General features: G+C 43.6%; 1 protein-coding gene across 1 annotated transcript in view; it reads left to right on the plus strand.

Annotated features, from left to right (window-relative positions):
* Positions 1–748: 748 nt before the first annotated feature.
* The window catches only part of MYRFL (myelin regulatory factor like), an 83,228-nt gene continuing 62,343 nt past the window's right edge, over positions 749–21,633 (plus strand). The window contains exons 1-5 of the mRNA XM_038549569.1: positions 749–826; positions 8,161–8,435; positions 9,870–10,033; positions 16,471–16,621; positions 19,911–20,106. Coding sequence (XP_038405497.1) covers positions 749–826; positions 8,161–8,435; positions 9,870–10,033; positions 16,471–16,621; positions 19,911–20,106 — 864 coding nt within the window. The remainder of the gene's footprint in view (positions 827–8,160; positions 8,436–9,869; positions 10,034–16,470; positions 16,622–19,910; positions 20,107–21,633) is intronic.

A 21,633-nucleotide genomic window follows, 5' to 3' on the forward strand; every position in this document is an offset into this window, starting at 1 on the left:
AAGCGCCTGTTAAAGGCTGTGTGAGTCATTGACCAGTTGACTTCTGGGTTCAAACGGATGCAGTAGGAGAAAGGCTAAACAGAATCCTGGGCTGAAACATTCCTGGTGGCATCTTGGTTCTAACGATAATTGTGGAAAATTACCTAGTAATTAATTTGATTAGGACAATCTGTATTGGGGGACCTGGTGGCTCAGCGGTTGGGCGTCTGCCTTCAGCTCAGGGTGTGATCCCACAGTCCTGGGCTCGAGTCCTGCATCAGGCTCCCTGCATGGAGCCTGCTTCTCCCTCTGCCTATGTCTCTGCCTCTCTCTCTGTGTGTCTCTTGTGAATGAATGTGTAAAATCTTAAAAAAAAAAAAAAAAAAAAAAAAAGACAATCTGTATTCAAATCACAGTGTTTTTTTAGCTCTGTTTTTTAGCATTAGCTCTGGTGGTCGACCACTTGATTCCGGCTTGATTAGTTGTCAGATGAATCATCTTGGGTGAGTTATGTAGCCTTATCAAGCCTTAGTTCCATTGCCTGTGGAATGGAGTTAATAGTAGCCTCTTTCCCCATGGTGGTAGTTGAGATTAGATGAGATAACACATGCAAAGGATGAAGTCAGTGCTTGGACCAGAGTAGGTTCTCCTAGTAGTTTATCTATTTCTAAAGCAGCAGGGGGAGTGGTGGCAGGAGGCCCAGGGTCCTTGCAGTCTGCCAATAATGGGCTGGAGGGGTGGGGTGGCATCTTGCTTCCTCTGTCCTGCCATGAAATTATTCTCGTGGGCTATCTTACACATTGACAACATTGCTGCCAAGGCCCTTTCTCCTCCCAACTTCCAGGTGGTATGTACAAACCCTAACTAAGCTTCATCAAGTATTTATTGTCTGCCTACAACATGTTCCCCACTGGGCACCATGCAGGACACACCCACACACAGTATTAAGATTTTTTTTTTTAAGATTTTATTTATTCATGAGAGACACAGAGAGAGAGGCAGAGACACAGGCAGAGGGAGAAGCAGGCTCCACGCAGGGAGCCCGATGTGGAACTCGATCCCGGGTCTCCAGGATCACTCCCTGGGCCCAACCACTGAGCCCACAAAGCACCCCCTAAGATATGTTCTTAATGCAAATGTTCACGTGGGAGGATAAATCATACACATGAAAAATTGAAGAAATTATTTTCAATAACAACTATGTTTATAGTTGGGTGTTGGAGTACAACAGCGAACAAAACAGATGAAGTCCCTGCTAACAGTTTACCAAGGGCAGCGCGGTGGGAAGCAGTCTGCCCTGGCAGGGCTCCCAGGCATTTTTCTCTGAGTTGGTGGTGCATGGTGATAAAGAAAGCACACTGACTTTTTTGTAGGGTTAAGTATTGTTTTTAAATTCCCAACAGATGGTGCATTTCCTTATTGCCTGCTGCTGGGGTGAGACGCTCCCGTGCCCTTACTCTTGGTACACTACTGCTGTCATGCCCCTCTGGTGGGAAGAGAAAGGCAATGGCATACAGTATAAAGTCATGAAGTAAGATGAAGAAAAATAAGGCAGTAGGAAGAGGGGTGGGGGAAGGCTATTGTTTTAGATTGGATGGTCAGGAAAGTCATCCTTTAATATATGAATTTACATATATATAACTTTTATGGCCATATGTAGTATAAAAAAGGCAGTAATTCATATTTATTAAGTATCAACTGTATACCAACCTGCAGAGTTGAGCTCACCGTGCAATAGAGCCTTAGAGAAGGCACAATTGGTGTGTGAAGAAGGCACTGGGGGAGTCATCAAGGAAAACTAGGGATTGGACCTTTTTTTTTTTTAAGATTTATTTATTTATTCATGAGAGACACAGAGAGAGAGAGAGAGAAAGAGAGAGAGAGACATAGGCAGAGGGAGAAGTAGGCTCTTCACAGGAGCCTGATGTGGGGCTCGATCCCAGATCCCGGGGTCATGACCTGAGCCCAAGGCAGCCTCCCAACCACTGAGCCACCCAGGTGTCCCTGGATTGGACTGTTTGAATTGTGAGTAGTCCCAACTGGGTATGCCCAGGAAGCCCGTGTCTTAATACTGTATGTCCTTCATAGTGCCTAGTAGAGTCATGAACACACAGTAGGCACTCAACAACAACTTGGCCGAGCCTGAATACAATCTGAATGAAATACCAGCTGCTTTGGGCACAGCAGGCAGCCGTCATGGATATATTATATATATATAAGTCCCACCAGATGGAAAGAAAATCTGTTTTGCATTCTCTCTTTTGGTTGGCATGGCATTCAACCTCAGGAGACCATATTTATCCATTTATCCTCCCAAACACAGACACAAGTTATATATCTGAGAAGAAGAGGTTTAGAAGGCAAATTATTCGTTTTTTATCAGTAGCTAAGAATCTCTTGATTATCAACTATTTCCTACAGAAGATGGAGACAGAAATGGCCACTCAAGGAATGATCCAGGGTTCTGTTACTTTCCAGGTCCACTTCGTGCAAATCCCTTTCATATAATAGGCAGATTCAGAGCATGAAGACCAAAAACAGTCTAATATGCCTGACTGGGATTCCTGATGTGATTCCTGTGTCTCTCATTAGGAGATTAGCGCCTCATCAACAGTCCCAAACAACAGTGTTTTTCTTAAAGTTAATTATTGCCTTTGTCTTAACAAGTTGCTCAGTTTCAAAGGTATCCATCACTAATTCTTCCTTCAAATTCTCTGAAAAGAACTACAACATTTCTCTCAACACTATAAAATACATTGAGCATGGAATGCAATGGCATAAAGGAGTAGCTATGGTGAGTTTTGTAAGGGAGAGTAGACTGCAAGGAAAGCATTGAAGATTTCAAAATCTTGGGGTGCCTGGATGGCTCAGTTGGTGAAGTGTCTGACTCTGTTTCAGCTCAGGTCATGATCTCAGTGTCCTGGGATCAAGCCCGATGTTGGGCTCTGTGCTCAACAGGGAGTCTGCTTGAGGATTCCTCTCCCTCTCCCTCAGCCCCTCCCCCTCCTCGTACACTCTCCCTCTCTCTAAAATAAATAAGTAAATCTTTAAAGAAAATGTCAAAATCTTCATTTTGAAACCATCACCACATGTTGCTGCCCCTCAACAAAGGGACGTTGGATTCTCTGTGCGTGCATTCCTATATATGATATGCCATGCCATATTTCTCAAGCAAATTGATCATTTATTTGTGATTTTTAGTTTTTATTAACATTACTGAATTCCAGTGGTGCCAATAATGTAAAGTTAAACAACTGCCTAGAATCTTGAATGTGTAATTGTGCGATCGCAGAGTCAATCACAAAATACAATTTGTCAACCTATGAGAGTGATACATGTGCAGATGGTACTGTGTGTATCTGGCTTATGAAGAAGACCAGCCATCCTCTGCCCCAGTCTTCTCCATTTCCCTCAGTTTGCCTCTCCCAGAGACAGATACTTTCCAACTCTTTTAGATATGTCTCTCACTCTATATATATCTTTTTTTATAAATTTATTTTTTATTGGTGTTCAATTTGCCAACATATAGAATAACACCCAGCGCTCATCCCATCAAGTGCCCACCTCCCATTTTATATTTAAATGGTGTTTTATATTGCTGTTCTTACTTGAGATGGTTTGAGAACTTCATATCGTCTTCAGGGAGGATTTAACTTTCTTTTACCACATCTGAGACCCACTTCTAGCACCAGCCTCTCAATATCATACAGTTATATTAAATTTTTGGTTAGGTCAGTATCCAGGGCTTACATTATTATTATTACTATGTACTCACATATAATTTATTAGGATTACATTTTCTTGAACTTTTTGTTTTTCTTGAACCAGAGCCTTCTTTCCATGATTTTCTTTGCCTTGAATCTATCATTAAGTCTTCCCACAAATTCTCTGAAGGGGAAATTCCTCTCAGTATTGAAACACATCGGTTCCTTTTCTTGTTAAAGAGATTTCTCAGATGGTCTCTGTCATTCCTGATTTTTTGGTTCTATCAGTTGAGGAGAGAGGGATGTTAATTAAAATCTCCAACTATGATCATACAATTATTTACTTCTGTCATTCTGCTTCATGTATTTTGAAGTTCTGTTATTACATATGTAAACAATAAACCATCATGATTGCTATGCCTTCCTTTTTTTTTTTTAAGATTTTATTTATTCATGAGAGACAGATTGAGAGAGAGGCAGAGACACAGGCAGAGGGAGAAGCAGGCTCCATGCAGGGAGCCCGACGTGGGACTCGATCCCGGGTTTCCAGGATCATGCCCTGGGCTGAAGGCAGCGCTAAACCGCTGGGCCACCAGGGCTGCCCTGCTATGTCTTCTTAGTGAAGGGACTGTTATTATTATAGAATGAGCCTCTTTATTTTTAATAATATTATTTTGAAGTCTGTTTTACCTGTTATTCATGAAATTACTTCTCACTTCTCACACCTTTTTTTCTCCATTAGTTTTCACCTTATCTGAGTCTTTAAAGACTTGTTTATTATATTATATTATAGACTGTTTCTTACAGGCAATGTACCGTTGGTCTTGGTTTTTAAAAATCCATTCTTATAATCGCTGCCTTATATTAGAGTTTTTAGTCCATTGACATTTAATGTAGTTATTGATAAGGTATTTAATTAAGCCATTATATTATTTGTCTTCTTTTTATCCCTTCTATTTCTTATTTCTGTGCAATTCCTTTTTTACTCTATTTTGTATTATTTGAATAATTTTAAAATTCCATTTTATCTGTTGACTTCCACTATACTTCTTAGCATCATTTAACCTTTTTTTTTTAAAGATTTTTTTTTTAAGATTTAACCTTTTTTAAGACCCTGGGATCATACCCTGAGCCAAAAGCTGTCATAAGTATTATGTCATAAGTTTGTCATAAGTATGTCATAAATATTACCTCTTCATACATTATAAATGCTACAAGATAATGTCACAATTTTTGCCTTAAACAGTCTTATGTATTTTAAAGAAATTAAGAAAAATTTAAAGAAATTAAGAAAAAAACGTATTTGCTTTCAGATATATAATTTTTTATTCTCTACATTCCTTCCTAAAGTTTCAAGTTTCCATCTGATATCATTTTCCATTAGCCTAAATAATGTCTTTAATATTTCTTATTGTGCATGTTTATGTTTATGGTCTCCTAAATTTTTTTTAAAATCTGACAGTATCTTTATTTTGCTTTTATTCTTAGAAGATATCTTCATCAGATATGAAATTCTAGATTGGCAGTTTTGGTTTTTGCTAGCACTTTAAACATATTGTTGCACTGTCTTCTCACCTCTGGAGATTTTCATGAGAAGTCATTGGTCATTTTAATTACTATTATCCTACATGTAATATGTTGTTTTTCTCTGGTTGCTTTTGAGATATCTCTTTATTTTTGCTGATTTGATGACCTAGGGGTGTGTGTGTGTGTGTGTGTGTGTGTGTGTGTGTGTTTTCTAGATCTATCTTGCTTAGAATTAGCTAAGCTTCTTGAACCCATAAACTTATGTTTTTTAATTAAATTTGGAAAGGTTTTGGTCATTATATCTTTAATTACTTTTCTGTTACATTCTCTCCACCACAGTTCATGAATCTCTTTTTCTCTCCCTCTTTTTTATATTTATTTCTTCCTCTCTGTTCTTTAGTTTGGATTATGTCTATTGATTTGTCTTCAAGTTCTTACATTAAACCACCCAATGATTTTTTCATTTTCTATTTTTATTGTTATTTCTAATTTTTTTCAATTCTAGAATTTCCATTTTGTTCTTTTTAAGTTTCTATTTCTTTGCTGAGATTTTTTTATTTTTTATTTATTTTTTACAAACACATTATTGTCTACTCCATTAGGCTTACTTATAACAGCTGTTTTTATAATAGCTGCTGCTAAATCAGGTTTATTTATTAATCCAATATTTGGATCGTCTCTGGATTGGTGTCCACTAATTGTTCTTTTCCTTAAGGCAAGGCCATATTTTCCTGCTTCTTCATTCGTTGAGTAATCCTCAATTGTATTCTGGATATTGTGAATGTCTGGGTTTTTTTTTACATTCCTCTGAAAAGTATATATACTTTTGTTTTGCCAGGCAGTAACTTTCATTAAGCTCAAATTATAAACTCTGTCTCAAATTATAGTTTTGTTTCATTTGTTTGTTCATTTTGCTCTTTTGTTTTTTGTTTTTTGGGTTTTTTTGGTTGGACAGTATGCAGTCAGCCCACTGTTGTTGATGACTCCAGAGTTAGACAGACTCTTGGCCAGAAATTATACACAGAATTTTGGGTTCACCTTTCTGAATCTCTTTTTCCCAAGATTCCTCTTTCACTTTAAGCAGCTGTTTGTCCCAAATTCTATTCTCTGGCTCTTTAAGTCAGAAAGTTTGTGTGTTTCTAATGGAGTTTTAGCTGTTCTGTGGTTCTGCCTTCAACTGGCCCTAAACCTAAAAGCTGTTAACGGGTAACTAACCTTATGCTATTACCTTCATCCAGGTTTTCAATGTCCCCCCAGAATCATCTTGGTTTTGTCTGCTTTCCAGTATTTTTAGGCAGATTTTTTTTTTTTTTAATTTTCCAGAGTTCGCAGTTTTTATCTATGAAAAGGTCAAATCTGGTAGGAGCTTACTACTCATATGAGAAGCAGAAGGGCTCTTTGTGGGGATTTTTGCATCCCTTCTTTATCTAGTTGTTCTTTGTCTTTGATATCAAGGGTTTCTGGAAATGTCTGGTCCCTCATCTTTTGTTCCTGTGTGCAAGCCATTATTCTCAAAGGATGAGTTTCATTGTAGAGTGATTAAGCAGGCACTGGCCATTTTGTGGGGGGTAACTTCAAAATATTATTTTTTCCCTTGAGGACATTCCATTTTTCTGGGGAACAGTCTTGCAATTTCTAACCATAGGAAGTCTGCTTGGATGCCTGCAAAGTCAGGTTGAAAAAGAGTCTCAGGATACAGCATTTAGACTTTTAATGAATCCTTCCATTTTTAACTCAGTTGCTTTACAATCTCCCTGGGATCTGTTTCTCCAGAGAGTAAGCCTTTCCAACTTCTATTGGGGTGATGGAGGTAGTTGGATGTACAGATTGGGGAAGCTAGTGTAAGGGTCCAGCCATTCCTTAATCAAACTTTCAACTGATGGTTTTGTTTTCAGCTCTAACTTAGTCCTGAATTCAGAGGTTCTGGTAGCTTCAATACCTTGGGCTTTTCTTGTATTAAAATTGGATAATTTCTTGTTGGCTGTGTCCCTTTTGCCCTCTCCAGTCTTGTTGTTGCTTTTTCCATTCCGCTAATTCAGTTACCATCCATCCTACTTGTTGCTGCAGTGTCACTAAAATAAAGTCTGTTGTGCTCTCTGTTTATGTACTCCGTGTCCTTTTGTGTTTGTGCTTCTTTCTTTACTCCTTTGCTTTCATTTTTGGTGGTGTTTTTGGAGGACGGTGGCATTTTTGGAGGAAGGTGTTCTCTTCCTTTATTCATAAAGAGCAAATAAATTATAAAGTATTAACATGAGGAGAAAACTTAACTTTTCTAGTTAAACACTAAAAACAGACTTTTCACTGTATGAGGTTAAAATCTTAATCAGCCACGAAAGACAGGATAGCTCTCGCAGGAGAATCAAGTGGAGGGTGGTGGTGCTTATGAATGCCTTAGAATCACGGAGTTTCTGAGCCATACGGAACCTGTAGGTTTTATTGGAATGGAAAATTTCACACTTTTTTTTAGCGGTGGTACTTATTTCTTTTCTTAAATGAAATTTTACTTGTACCTCAATATATAAAACAGAAAAAGTTATGAATTCCTCCCCCCTCCCGACATTTAGTTTTTCTTTTCTTTTGTAAAGCCACGTTGCTCTTTTCCAAGAGCTTTGGGATTTCCCAGGGTGCAGATGGAACACCATTGCTTTAGTGGTGACATTTTATAGGGCTTTAGCTGGAAGAGTATGCACAACCATCTCTCTGGTGTGAGTGCTTGGAGAATGTTAAGAAGCAACAACAGTGCGAATTAAACTACAATAAATAAACTATACATAAACTGTAATTGAGCACACACTCCGATTGGGGGCACTCACTATGTGATGGGTTTTATACCCAGTATCTCATTTAATTCTCACGAGGCCACTAGGAGGAAGGCATGATGGTTATTCCCAGATTGTAGGGGAGGAAACGGGGGCCTGGAGGGACTGGGGCCTTGTTCGTGGATACACAGCTCCGAAGTGGGGGAGCTGGGACCCCAACCCGGTTCTGTCCGGCTCGGGGGCCCATCTCCTTCACACCTGACACCAGGCCCAGGGGGTGGGCGGGCGGGCTGTCCCAGGGCTGCCTCCCTCGGTGGCAGAGGCGGCAGGACAGGCCCCGGCCCCGGCCCCGGCCCGGCCCCGGCCCGGCCCCAGCCCCGTCTGTCTCCCCTCCCCAGGCAGCCGCAGCTCCCGGACACCCCGCCCTACTCGGCGTCAGACTCCAGTTCTCCTCCCGACGCCAAAGGTGAGCGGCCCCTGCAGCCCCTGCGGCGCCCGCCCCGCGGGTCACGGGTCAGGAGCGGCCCGTCACCCGCCTGTGCCCCCAGGTGCGTGCTGCGCCCCCGCGACGCCCTCGGGCCGGAGGAGCCCCGCCGCGGCCCCGCCTGCGCCGCCCCCCGCGCACCTGCGGCCGAGCAGCTCGGGCCCCCTGCGCCGCGGCCTCCTCACCTGCCTCGAGGACACCTGTCGGCGCCCGGCCCCGCCCGCCCGCGGCGTGTGCGTCCACCTGGGGATCGGCCCGGCCCGCCCGCAGCAGCGCCCCCGCCAGCCGCCCCGGTACTTAGTGAGCACGACGCTCCCAGCGGCCCCAGCCCTCCGGGCCCCCCCAACCCCCCAGCCCTCGCGGACCCCCCAGCCCTCGCGGTCCCCCCGCAGCCCGCAGCCCTCCCGGGCCCCGCTACCCACCCCCAGCCCTCGCGGTCCCCCCCAGCCCTCCGGCCCCCCGCAGCCCTCCCGGGCCCCGCTACCCACCCCCAGCCCTCTCCGACCCCCGCAGCCCTCCTGGCCCCCCGCAGCCCGCAGCCCTCCCGGACCCCCCCACCCCCGCAGCCCTCGCGGTCCCCCCCGGCCGCTCGGAAGCGCGAGCCGTGGCGGCCTCTCCAGCAGGTGGCGCTGGTGGCGCAGAGATCGGACGCGGCCCGGCGCCGGCCTAGGACGGTCCTTGGGTTCAGCCGCCCCGACCCCAAAACCTCACCCTCACCGTCGGATACAGAGGGGGCCTGAGAGCCGGGCAGACTCCGCGGCTTCCCTGCCTTCCCTGCCGACGAACATTAACATTCCCCCCCTTCCTTCCCCTTCTTTTCTCCTCCCTTCCTCCTTCTAAACCTAAAGAATGGCAAAAAGAGTAAAGGTCCTCAAAAATTGTGCTGAAATTCCACGTGAAGAAAAAATTTCAGGCATAAAATGTGCACCTATCGGGCTATACCTTAGGTCCATATCTTCTCTGCCTCAGTGGGCCCTGCGCAAATGTGGTCAGAGCTTATTTTTCAAGTAGCTGAACCTCAGCTCTACAGGATATTGGAAAACTAAGTTTCAGACTAGGAGGGATGCTGAGCTAGGATCTTGTCCTATTGCAGACCAGCAGGGCTCGAGCAGTCGTAACCAACCAGAATTAGTCTTTTTTAAAAAATATTTTATTTATTTATTCACGAGAGACACACAGAGAGGCAGAGACACAGGCAGAGGGAGAAGCAGGCTCCCTGCGGGGAGCCCGACACAGGACTCAATCCCGTGCCCTGGGGTCACGCCCTGGGCCACAGGCCCAACGGCTGAGCCCCCGTGTGCCTCACCAGAATCAGCCTTGAGAAGGCCAGGAGCAGACGCCTGGAATATTGAATCTGATGTGCTGCAACCTGGAGAGCGGAAACTCTTAACCTTCGTTTTGGGTTCTTGATTTTAGAACCTCGTTTCCACCAACCAAGAAGAGAAAGTGCACAGAGGTGCTGGAGGACCCTGGGGACTGCCAGGTGTGGGCCCAGCACCAGGACCCTGGGGACTGCCAGGTGTGGGCCCAGCATGAGGACCCCGGGGACTGCCAGGTGTGGGCCCAGCATGCCCGAGCAGGTGAGCCAACCCGCGGCCTGTCCCCGCGTTCACCCTTCAGCCAGGGGTTAGTCCCCGGGGGTTTCCTCCTTTCCTCCTAACCCCGGTTACCGGCTGTGCTAGGTGGGGTCACGCGGGGGCTCCTGGGGAGAGATGCCGCATTCTCTCCCTCTCCCTCTCTCTGGTGGAGGCCAAATGGCCATCCCCTGGATCTCGGGGCGGTGTGTCTGGGAGGACACAGGCTCCGGGCAGGTGGCAGCGTGCAAGGTGGCAGCACGTTCTGCAGCCTGCCGGTGTGCTGTTGCTTGGTGCGTTGCAACCCTTCTCAACTTTAATAGGGATCTTGGTAAAATGCGGTTTTGATTGAACCTGAGATGACGTTGAACCTGCAGCCTGAGGCGGGGTCCGAGATTCTGGGGCCCCGACGAGCTCCTGGGGGCTCCCAGGCCTGCGGGCCCGCAGCAGGTACTCTGAGAAGCCGACTTCGGAGAGTTTCTCCAAAGTGGAGCAGGAACCACTGAGAGACTTGAGTTCCCCTAGGACTCACTTCCAAGTTAGCGGGTTCCAAGTCGATCTTTCAGATTCTGTAGGACCAGTTCCTTCGGCCGGAAGATCAAGTCTTCAGCAGAATCATAGGATGCCCAAGGGGTCAGACGACCTTATCTTTGGTCTTATATAACCGATGACGCATCATGTTTTGAGCTTAGAGACCTCTTCAAGTTGTGAACAAATTGGAGTTTCGGGGTCCAAAGCCTTAACCTTTGAGAATACACGCGGCGGCACTTACCAGGCAAAAGGATAAGCCCCCGCGCGTCTTCTATCAGCTGCTGTGAATAATCAGATGCAGGCCCCGTGAATGGGCGCCCAGACTTAGGGTACATCCCTTTTATTCCCATGCATCAGCTTGGCAGGAGGTTACACACTTCTGTCCTGGAGCATTCTTTCCTCCTCCTGTCCCCAACTCCAGGGGTTTCTACTACCCTGAAGGGTGATGCAGGTGGCTTCCTCAACTGCTTGAGTTGCTGCCCTTGTCTTTCAAGGCCAAGGATTAGAACCGGTCCCCTGCGCTTGTGCAGCCCACTGTCCTTTCAGGGATCCAGCTCCGCCAAGGCCCACACGGGCCGCCCCCCGGGAGTGCTGGGGCACACGCGCACTGGGCATCCGGCCCTTGCAAGAACCAGACCTCTCCCTGCCTCCTTTTCTTTCGCATGGATCCAGCCTGGCCAGCAGTTGCTTGGTTTTCCTTTTTCAACCCTTGAGCCACAAAATGCTAATGAAAGTCTCCTTTCTGGATAATTTGGAGCTCACGGTCCACCTTCCTCTGCGAACTTCCTCTGAGTCTCCTCCAGGATCCTTACATCTAGCCTGCAGCTTCTTTGTGATTCTCAAACACAAAAGGCTGAGTAAGTTCCCAGCCAGACGAGGGACCCATCTGTTCGCCTCCCACAGAGGCAGCGGCCCACGGAGAGAACCCAGCAAGCCACCCAAACCTTCCTAGCCTTTCCCCATCAAACCAGATTGCTGCCCAAATCGTCCTGGCCGTTGCAGGGTTCGGCTCCATCCTGCGATGATTTTCTGCTGCCTGCCTCTTGGAGAGGACATTGATTTTTTTTTTTTTTTCACCATCTCCAGAGAAAGTCATGGAAGAGGATCCAAAATGTCTCAACAGATAGGAAATTTTGAATTCCTTGTTTCGGTCCTTATTCGGACAGAGGTCACTGAAAAGCCCATGAAAGATCATTGCCTCCAGACAATGGTTCCAGAATGTAAATGAACAGGTTCCTGGGGTGGGGGTGGAAGGAGGCAAAAATCCGAATGCTGTGTTTTCATCACAGTTTACATTTTCTGCCGAAGTCTTCTAGTAGGGAACTCCTATTTGTTGTGGCGGAGGGCAAGGTTTTTTTTACAAGGACAGGAGAGCAGGAAGGAGGAGCTCATGCTAGTTTTTATTGGGCAGGGATTTCGGTGGGAGGAGATGTTCTAAATCAATCAATAAGGCTTTTCTGGTGACCTTCGCCCAAGCAGTTCACTTTGTCCAAGGGTTCCAAGAGTCCCATTTATAGGCTCACAATGTGGACTCACTGGGTTGCTGTGGGCAGATGTAACATCTTGCTTAGAGAGAAAATAGCTGGTGGGCAGGCTCCTTCTAGCGGTTTCCAGCCCCACATGGTCTAGACCCCATATATGAGAGGGTTCCCGCTTCCCTCTGATCCGAACCCCAATTATAAGAGAGTTCATGGACTCATACGGTTTGAACCTCAAATATGAAAGGGTTTTTCAGCCCCAGAGTGGTGGCCTTTGGCCCCCAGGAGAGGTGCACTGGCTGAGTTCACACTTTGGAATCAGAAAAAGTATCTGCTCATCTCCTCAGCAGCTGGGGACTTTCTGAGACTGACTCTTTTTTTTTTTTTTTTTTTTAAAGATTTATTTATTTGGGAGAAATTGAGAGAGTGAGCACACGCAAGTGAAAGCAGGGTGGGGCTTGGGCAGAAGGAAGACGGAGAGGGACAAGCAGAAGCCTCCTCATTGAGGGGCTGGATCTCAGGACCCTGAGGTCACCACCTGAGCTGAAACCAGGAGTCAGCCACTTAATGAACTGAGCCACCCAGGTGCCCCAAGACTGACTTTTCTTGATTGTCAAATGAGGATCATAATTTCTATTTCACCCATTTCTTAGATTATCTTAAAAGTAATGTATAAAAGAACATTTTTGAAAGACATTAAAAATGCAAGCTATGAGTTTTTCCAACAGGTGGGGACTTGGGCAGTTTGCTGCCTTCACACTTGTATTCCTCTTCTGCTACGTGTTCTCAAGAAATCCTCTGTGTAGCATGAAGGGAAGAGGATGGCTTGAATCCCGTCTCTTCCGCTTAGCAGCCATGACACAGGGCAAGTTATTTCAGGTGTTTGAACCCCAGTTTCCACATTTGTTAAATGACACGAGGAATCCTGACCTCCTAACCACTCGGTAAATCAGTTTGGCTGCATGGACTAATGCATATCCTATGTCCCCGTCATTCCACTGCTAGGAATATGTCTTCCAGAAATATGCAGGTACACCCACTAAAAGACACACAAAAATATCCATAGCAGCATTACTTATAATATCCACGAACTGAAAATAACCCAAATGGCCATCAAAGGCAGGAGAAGGGACGGCTGGGGGGCTCAGTGGTTGAGCATCTGCCTTCGGCTCAGGGCGTGACCCTGGGGTCCCGGGATCAAGTCCCGCATGGGGCTCCCTGCAGGAAGCCTGCTTCTCCCTCTCCCTGTGTCTCTGCCTCTCTCTCTGGGTCTCTCAGGAATAAATAAATACAATCTTAAAAAAAAAAAAAGGCGGGATAAATTGTGGTACATTCCTCCAGTAATAGAGATGACAAATGACTGCCATTTGCAACAACAATGAGTGAATCCCATAAACACAATATTGGGCAAAAGAAGCCAACACATAAGAGTATGTATCATAGGATTCCATTTCTATAAACTCCTCTATGGCATTAGATTTCAAAATAGTCATTTGTCTTGGGCAGGAGGAAGTAGTAGCTGGAAGAGGACACGAGAGTGTCTTCTAGAGGGCTGGACATGTCCTATTTCTTGGCCCAACGCTAGTTACCCAGTATAATTCACTTTATTAGGAAGCATCAAATTGCATACTAATGATCTCGCATAATAATACATTCTTTTTTTATGTATATTGTACTTAGTCAAGAAAGCTTATTGAAAAAACAAAAAGGTATCCTTACCTTGCAGAGTTGATGAGGAGCTATGCCAAGTGTGTGGGTGCGCTTGGGGACAGCGGTGGTGGAGACAGCACACGAGAGTAGTAGATGTTCTTATTAGTGTGAACAGTGATAGGTCCCAGCATTGGGCTCAGGCTTTTTTTTTTTTTTTTTTAAGATTTTATTTATTTATTGAGAGAGACACACAGAGAGAGAGAGACAGAGACAGAAGCAAGCTCCCTGTAAGGGGCCGGATGTGGGACTCGATCCGGATCCTGGGATCATGCCCCGAGCTGAAGGCAGATGCTTAACCACCGAGCCACCCAGGCTCAGGCTTTTGCCTTGAAGTTCAGTGTGGCCTGGGGCCCGGGGTCTCACCAGCGGACATCCAGCTCCTCCTGCGGGGAAGCCTGGCTGTGTCGGTCCCGTGGGAGCGGTGCCCCATCCCTTTGCTGCTGTAATGAGAAAAAGCAGGAAAGGCCCGATCCTTGACCTTGCTACCACGAGTGAGTGAGGAAGGGCCCCAGTTAGTGATTGTCACTCAGGCACTCGGTGTGAGTTATTCCACCTCCGACTGAGTTCTCACGAAGGCCAAGAGCAGAAGTATTGGCCAAGGCTTCTTAGAAACAGCCGAGGCACCTGAGCTGAAGCAAGGCCACGTGATGATGATGACAGGCCACTGGTAAGTCAAAGTGCCACCGTTTAGGCCCTTACTGGGGATAGACAGGCGCTGAGCATGGATGGACGTAACCCGTTGAATCCTTCAGCAGCCCCGGGAGGCTGTTACTCCCGTTTTGTAGATGAAGAACCTGAAGCCCAGAGACCTGAAACCATTTGCCTGGATTGTACATCTGGTGAGTGTGGAGTTGTGACTCAGGCCCAGGCCCGTCGGATTCCAGACTCCAAGCTCTTGAACTTCTTTTAGCCTCTTTTTCCGCTGGAGGACAGAGGAAGAAAAGATGGGAGGATAGTGTCTTCCTTTCTCGGGATTTTGTCTAAGCAGGAGAACCCTGGAAGGTGTTTGTGTGTGTGTATGTGTATGTGTGTGTGTGTTTTGAAAAGTTTTTAGGTCTGGTAACTTTTGGAGGAGTGACAGCCTGAAGAGAGGTCCTTGCGCTGCTGACCTTCTACAGTCCAAGCCAGGAAAACGGTTTTCATGATTTTGCAAAATCATTTCAAAATGGTTGTTTACAAAAACTGAAAAAAAAAAAAAGTTGTTTTCCTTAGGTGACATGTAATAGAGAGATACCCCCATAAGCCTATTTTCTATGACATTTGAGACCAAAGACAACCTGCAACAGCTGTGTTACTTATTCATTTGAGGAAGTCCTCAGTGCAAGTGTAAAGAAAGGAAGTTGGGAGGGCGAAAGCCAACCCAGCATTTACCAACCCGTGGGCTCAGGGCACGCTCCACAGGAACTCATGTCACACTTCTGTGTTGGTGCTTACAGCCTGCACCTGAGCTTACGAACACCCACTATTTCCCTCTCACTCCTGAAGTCAGGCATGAGTGATTGGAGGGGGATTAAAAGAGAAACAGAAAACATACCAATAGAATTTACACCAAGATTATCCAAGGGTGAATCACACGGTCTGGAGGCATACTCAAATTAAGACAATTTGCAAGGATTATGCAAAAATAGTAGCTTGCGCCTGTGAAATTGCTGTTATTTTAACATGTGAAAATAGCAATTTAGTATTGTCAATACTACATACTTTCGACCCTTTCTGTCACTTTATCTTGGCTTTAGCTTCTGGAAGCGCTTTCACTTGTACTATGATAGTCTCTCTGCTTGTATAACGTTGCAAGATGGGCAAGACATCTGCTTTAATTTCTGTTTTTGCTGTTGAGGGAAGTAAGACCCTAAGTGAATAAATAGCTCATCTAAGTTCAGAAAGCTAGTGCCACAAGGGACCTGTAACGGATTAGATGTAGTGGTTGCAATGAACAAAAACAAAGAAACAAAGGACAAAATCCCCAAAACCTCAAAGTGCCTTAAGCAAAAAACAAACAAAAAACAAAACTGGAGGATTCCTTGGCTCCTGTAACCCAAGAGTTTAGAATTGGATCCCAGAACTCCAATCACGACATCAGAACTGGGTGCCCTTCATTCTCAACCCTGCCTTCTGCTGTGTGGGCTACGGTCCCAGACAGGCTTTTCCTTCACATACCAAAATGGTGCCAGCAGCTCTTGGGGCTGTGATCTCATGGGTTTAAAGCTCATAGCAAAGAGTCAGCATCTTGGAACCCGTGTCCCCTGAAGGGCTGAGGTCCACTCTGCTTGGATTGGCTTGGGCCATGAGTCTACCTGACGCAGTTATCCATGCAAGTAGTGAATGCTGTACTTTAACTGGTCCAGCCTGGGCCCCCGTACCCTCCTCCGGCTGGGAGTGGACTCCACTGGAACCACGTTGACTGGAAGAGGGGAGATGCTGTGCAGGAAGTAGAGTAGATAGATACTGAGGGCAGAGTTTCCACCAAGTACTCATGATGGCATCATAGAGATCACTGACCCCAAACTGCTCTTGTTACAGATGAGGAAACAAGGCTAGCCACATGTCTCCTGCCTCCCAACACTTGTCACTTTCTACATGGTCACTCTTCCTCATACGCGGCCAGTTCATTTGCTCCATGCAACTGTCTGTGAGTCCAGGAAAAACAGCCTTGGAAGAAGGATCTAACACTGATTTCTTTTTTTTTTTTTTTTAAATTTTTTTTTAACACCGATTTCTTTGCAGTGACAAGTAGGAGTCACAGCAGTGAAGTGCAAGACTACGACAGTGAGGGGCTGAACGTGATGCCTGTGGACCAGTGTTCTCCTACTCTGAAGTGGCAGCCATACCAAAGTGTTCCTTGGCACAGTTTATTAAATGGTCATTATGAAAAACTGTAAGTGGTCCAGGACCCCCTGGTGGCGTACTGGAGAGTGAGGGAAGAAAGGCAGTGCTAACTCTCAAGACTAAATCCAAATATTTGGGCTTTGATGCCACCCCTGATCAAATAGAAGGGGGTCAATGAGAAAGTGTGTCTTACTCCTTATGTTTTGCAGTCCAGCTAATGAGTAGCTGGGGCATGGGCTTCTGGCTTTTTGGAATCCACATTATAATCCCAACTCATTATAATTTACCCACTAAATGATGGAGGGAGAGCAAATCTTTTTGAGATCATATACCCAGTTCAAACTAAAAGCTGGAAAATAGGGATTTCCCGAATCAGTAACATTTAAGCCTGCAGCTGATTTAAAATTCCACAGAATACTGTTTTGGGGGCCACGTTAAATTGCTAGCTGGTGACATCCCCCTCTCCCAATATCTATGTTGTGAATCAGTATGTCAAGCTCATTGTCAATATACACGACAACAACAACAACAACAACAAAAACATACACGACAACAATCCTAGCTGGTGGTGGCTTTGTATTTAGAGACTGAAATGAAACCGTACAAAATATCTTTAAACTATAAAAGTTTCATCGTGATCTTATGACATTATAGTTTCAAGAAATAAATGTGGACCTATGTTTTATTGCTCTTAAATATCCTCTGAACCTTCTCTTTATTCCTTAGGGTATAATTTACCTACGTAAATCTTCTAGAATTTTCAAGATTATAAATACCTTCTTGAAAAAACTGAAAAATGTTAATGGCTAAAGAATAGGACTTTCAAGTAATAAATATAATGTGAAATGAGAAACGTTGATCTATAAACTTGAGGGCCTTCCCTGGTATTTCCCAAATTCAAATATAGCTCCTTTAAGAGCAAAACTTATCACTAGGACTTTCATGTCAGAGGAACTCTTAGAAGGAAGAAATCATTTCCTTAAAACAAATTCTAAGGACTTAAACAGACTTTGGGGGTTGGTGTGTTGAATGGGAGGCAGAAAGGAGCAAATTGCTAATTGCATCATTGAAATGTCACAACTTTGTGTCTTTTCCACTGTGTCCAATTAGACGAAGAAAGGAAGGGTCCACTGGTCTTGGTTTTGAGTCTTGGCCTTCATTTGGTTATATTTTGGGGGAGTATTCCATGTGCTATCTTAAATATGACTACTGAGGTCATGAAACCCTTGATCAAGTTTTTGAGGCAACTTACCCTTCTTCTTACTTGGGTAGATTTTTTTTTTTTAAGTTTTGAATAGCCAATCTAAGCTCCACTGATCTGGAAAAAAAGGAGAACATGGATGGTATCAGCTCAAAGGTACAGAGGCAGATTTATCTTGAATGCTTAGACGTAATTCACTTCTCTTAAGTGCAAGAAAAAGACCATGTTAATCTACATTAGACTTCATGTTGTCTTGATTTCATTACTCATATCATTGAGACAGAAAATTGCTTGTCCCAGATTATTTTGTCTAATTTGTCACAAGAATATTGTTTCCTTAAATTACTTAAAAGCAATCCAGTTAGGGGATTGAACATTCATCAAAAACTTTGTCTTCTGAGTGATACTTAAAACCTGTTTTGAAAGAGCTTTTAAAAAGCCAGTTTAGTTGACTTGATGTATAACTTTTGATATCAAGAACAGAATTGCTATTTTTAGGTAAACAGATTTCTATAACCAGAGTTTGGTGTTTAAGATTCAGAATCATCTTCAACTGCATAAGTGTTGTTGGTTGATTCAGTTTCTGCTTCTGACTGTCTTTAAATTTCAGGCTTAAATGTTCCTATCTGAGCTGTAAACTTTACCTGCTTCCTTTGGAGTCTTTGATAGTGAAACATGGAAGATCACAAAAAGATACTTCCTTTTTTTCTCAACCAAGACAGTTCTTATTACCCTCTGCAGTAAAATCTATACAATTTCATTCATCTAGCCGTGAGATGAGTAAATTCGATTAGTTCTAGAAACATGAGTCAATATGAAGTTCCCAGATGGCATAAGACATGTGGTCTTTATCAAATCCTTCACTCAATGAATGTTCTTGGATTTGCTGCTGCGGGCACTCTGATTGCGGAGCCTTTGACGGATCAGCTACTTGGGAGTAATCAATGATCCAGTGACTTGATCCATTGGGAAGGTGCTTAACTTGCAAAGAACATGAACACTTTTTTCCCAAGAGACTCATTCATATTTTCTGTCTCTGGAATTAGAGGAAAATGTAGAAACTCAATGTTGTTCATTATAATGGCAGCCATCCAAATTGAGATCCCAGAAAGCACAGACCCATGAAGCAGCAGAGAGCTAGCAGAGCAGTAAATCTGCCCTTCTGTGCTTCTGGTCCTGGGAAGGAGCTTCTTTCCTGAGGAAAACCCCACATTTAGGAATCTTGACGACTTAAAAATCCTGTTCCATATCTACAACATGTATAGGAAAAACTTACCAAAAAGGTTTCACCTTCTATATTCTGTTCTTTACTCAATAATGTTACACATGTAGGGTGTTTTATTTTTCTTAACATTTAAAGGGATCTAATTAAACCCATGATACACAAAGCACTGATATTGAAAATAATTTGATAGGACAAATAAAGCAAGGGCCTGATTAGCCATCCTGCCACTTCTGTTCCCAGTAGATGTAACCAGTATAGTAGGTTTTCAGTGCCATTACCAGATCAGGAAGGGAAAAAGGAAATGGCCAAACTCTGATGAAAATAGGTTTGCAATCAGTATTCTTACACTGGCTCTGGTGAATCTAGTTTAAAGCTATTCCTGGTAATTCTGACCAGCCTCCTTTTTCCTTCTGACCACCAGTAGGCTGAAGAGTCACTCATCTGAGGGACTATTTGTGTATGGTGTTGCTGATGACATTTAGAGGCTTATTTTTTAAAGGAGGAAAAAGATGAATTTCATCCCAGATATTTCACAGGTCTGAGTAATGCAGTGACTTCTCAACTCCTAGACTATGCTTTCTGTTGTATGGTAGAGTCCAATTAGAATTCTAGAAAGCACAAAGGGAAAAGGCAGGCTGAGGAGACAGTGTTTCCATTTGGCAAGAATTGTGCTTCTTTCTTGTGAGAAGATAAAATGCTGTGAGAGAACCATCTGTGTTTTGAAATAGCATTTCACTTCCTCAGCAAAAAATCCACAAAATTGATTAAATATAGCAAGGGTCACCTTCCACAATATATTTTCTTGAAATGTTTATACTATTAATATTTTATTTTTTACTATTAATGTACTTAATGAAAGAAGATGTGTAGAAAATGTTTGTTAAATTAGATTCTTGATTCCTCTTTTCATAGACCTGATTTAGGCTATCGAGTTGTCACAGACAAAGGATTTAATTTTTCGCCAGCAGATGAAGCTTTTGTTTGCCAAAAGAAGAACCATTTTCAGATAACCATCCATATCCAAGTTTGGGGAAGTCCAAAATTTGTCAAAACTCAAATGGGCCTAAAGCCAATAGAAATGTTTTACTTGAAAGCTTTTGGGGTTAAGGTAAGTCTTTTATTGAGCTCAATTTAATTAAACCAACATTTATTAAGTGTTCCAGTTATCTGTTGCTGCATAACAAGCTACCCCCCCCCCCCAACTTAGCAACTTAAAATAATGACAATCATCTCTTTGGGTCACAGATGTGCAGGTTGGTTAGGGATTGGCTCTGACAGTTCATATCTCTTCAGGAGTCATCAGCTGGGGCAGCTTAGCTGGGCCTGGATCCAATTTCCAATATAGCTCATTTATATATCTGTCAAGTTTGGGTCTGGCCATTGGCCAGGAGCTCAAATGAGACTGTGGCCGGGAGGCCTTGGCTCTTCTTTACGTGGATAGGTTGTGGGATAGGTTGTGCTTCCTCACAGCATGGTGGATGGGTTCTAAGAATAAATGTTCTAAGACATAGGAAGCGGGAGATGCCAATTTCTTAAGGCTGAAACTGGCTTGGAAAGAGCATCACTTCAAACTACATTTTGATAGTTTTCACTATATAAATCTTGCACATCTTTTACTAACTGTAATGCTTTATTCTTTTTGATTCATAGTTTTCACCTCATTCTCAAATAGGTCTCTGACTTTAAAAAGCCACAGGAACCATTAATCTAGTCAATGTCCCCATTTTTTCAGTTTACCAGAGGGGAGACTGGGTCATGGTAAATTTAGACAATTCATCCAAGATAAGTAAATAAGAGAGCTGAGTTTAGAATGCAGGTAGGATGACTTCTGAATGGCCAACAAGGATTTGTTAACTTTTTACCTCAGATCTAGCATTTAGGGCGAGGAGCATCCATTATCTGCATGTTTTATTCTGATTATTAATCTAATTGCAGGCATTGAGTCTCCCAAAATAGGGCTCGACTGCTGCACACATCAGCTGCTCTTGCTCCAAACTGAGTTCTTAAACCAAACCAAACCAAAAGCAAACACAGATTACAAACAAACAACAACAACAAAATATATTTTTCTGTGATTATGGAAGTAACATGAATCCATCGTGAAAATTTTGGAATAGAAAACAATAAAGAAGAGAGAAAATTCTTTCATATTTGGGATCTGCCATTTGGTAGTCTAATTTTTCCCATTATTAAAATTAATCTCATATTGTTAATAGTGTATTACAAAAATAGCGTATGGTACTATTAAAGATCCTGTAAAATATTGTTTCTGAAGATGACATAGTTTCTATTGAATAAATGTACCATATTCCTACCTTATTTTAAGTTTTTCTTATTTTCAATTCTTTATTATTAATAAAACTTCAAAAACATCCATGAATACCTGTCTTCGCATGAGGATACATTCCAGAATAATTTATACATCAAAGGCATGAACATCATTAAAGCTCCTGCTGTATGTTGCCCAACTGCTTTCCAGAAGAATATTATGCTAATACCCACAAGCCATATAGAACAAGGCAGATCTCACCAGACCCTGGCCACTACTCATTCATAGCAAGAGGAGTTTTGTAGCAAGTACTGAAAAGCCATTTTCTGTATTTTATTTAATTTCATTGTTTATTGTTATTTCTTC

The sequence above is a fragment of the Canis lupus genome, chromosome 10 (genome assembly GCF_011100685.1).
Source record: "Canis lupus familiaris isolate Mischka breed German Shepherd chromosome 10, alternate assembly UU_Cfam_GSD_1.0, whole genome shotgun sequence".
In the NCBI taxonomy this organism is placed as follows: Eukaryota; Metazoa; Chordata; class Mammalia; order Carnivora; family Canidae; genus Canis; species Canis lupus.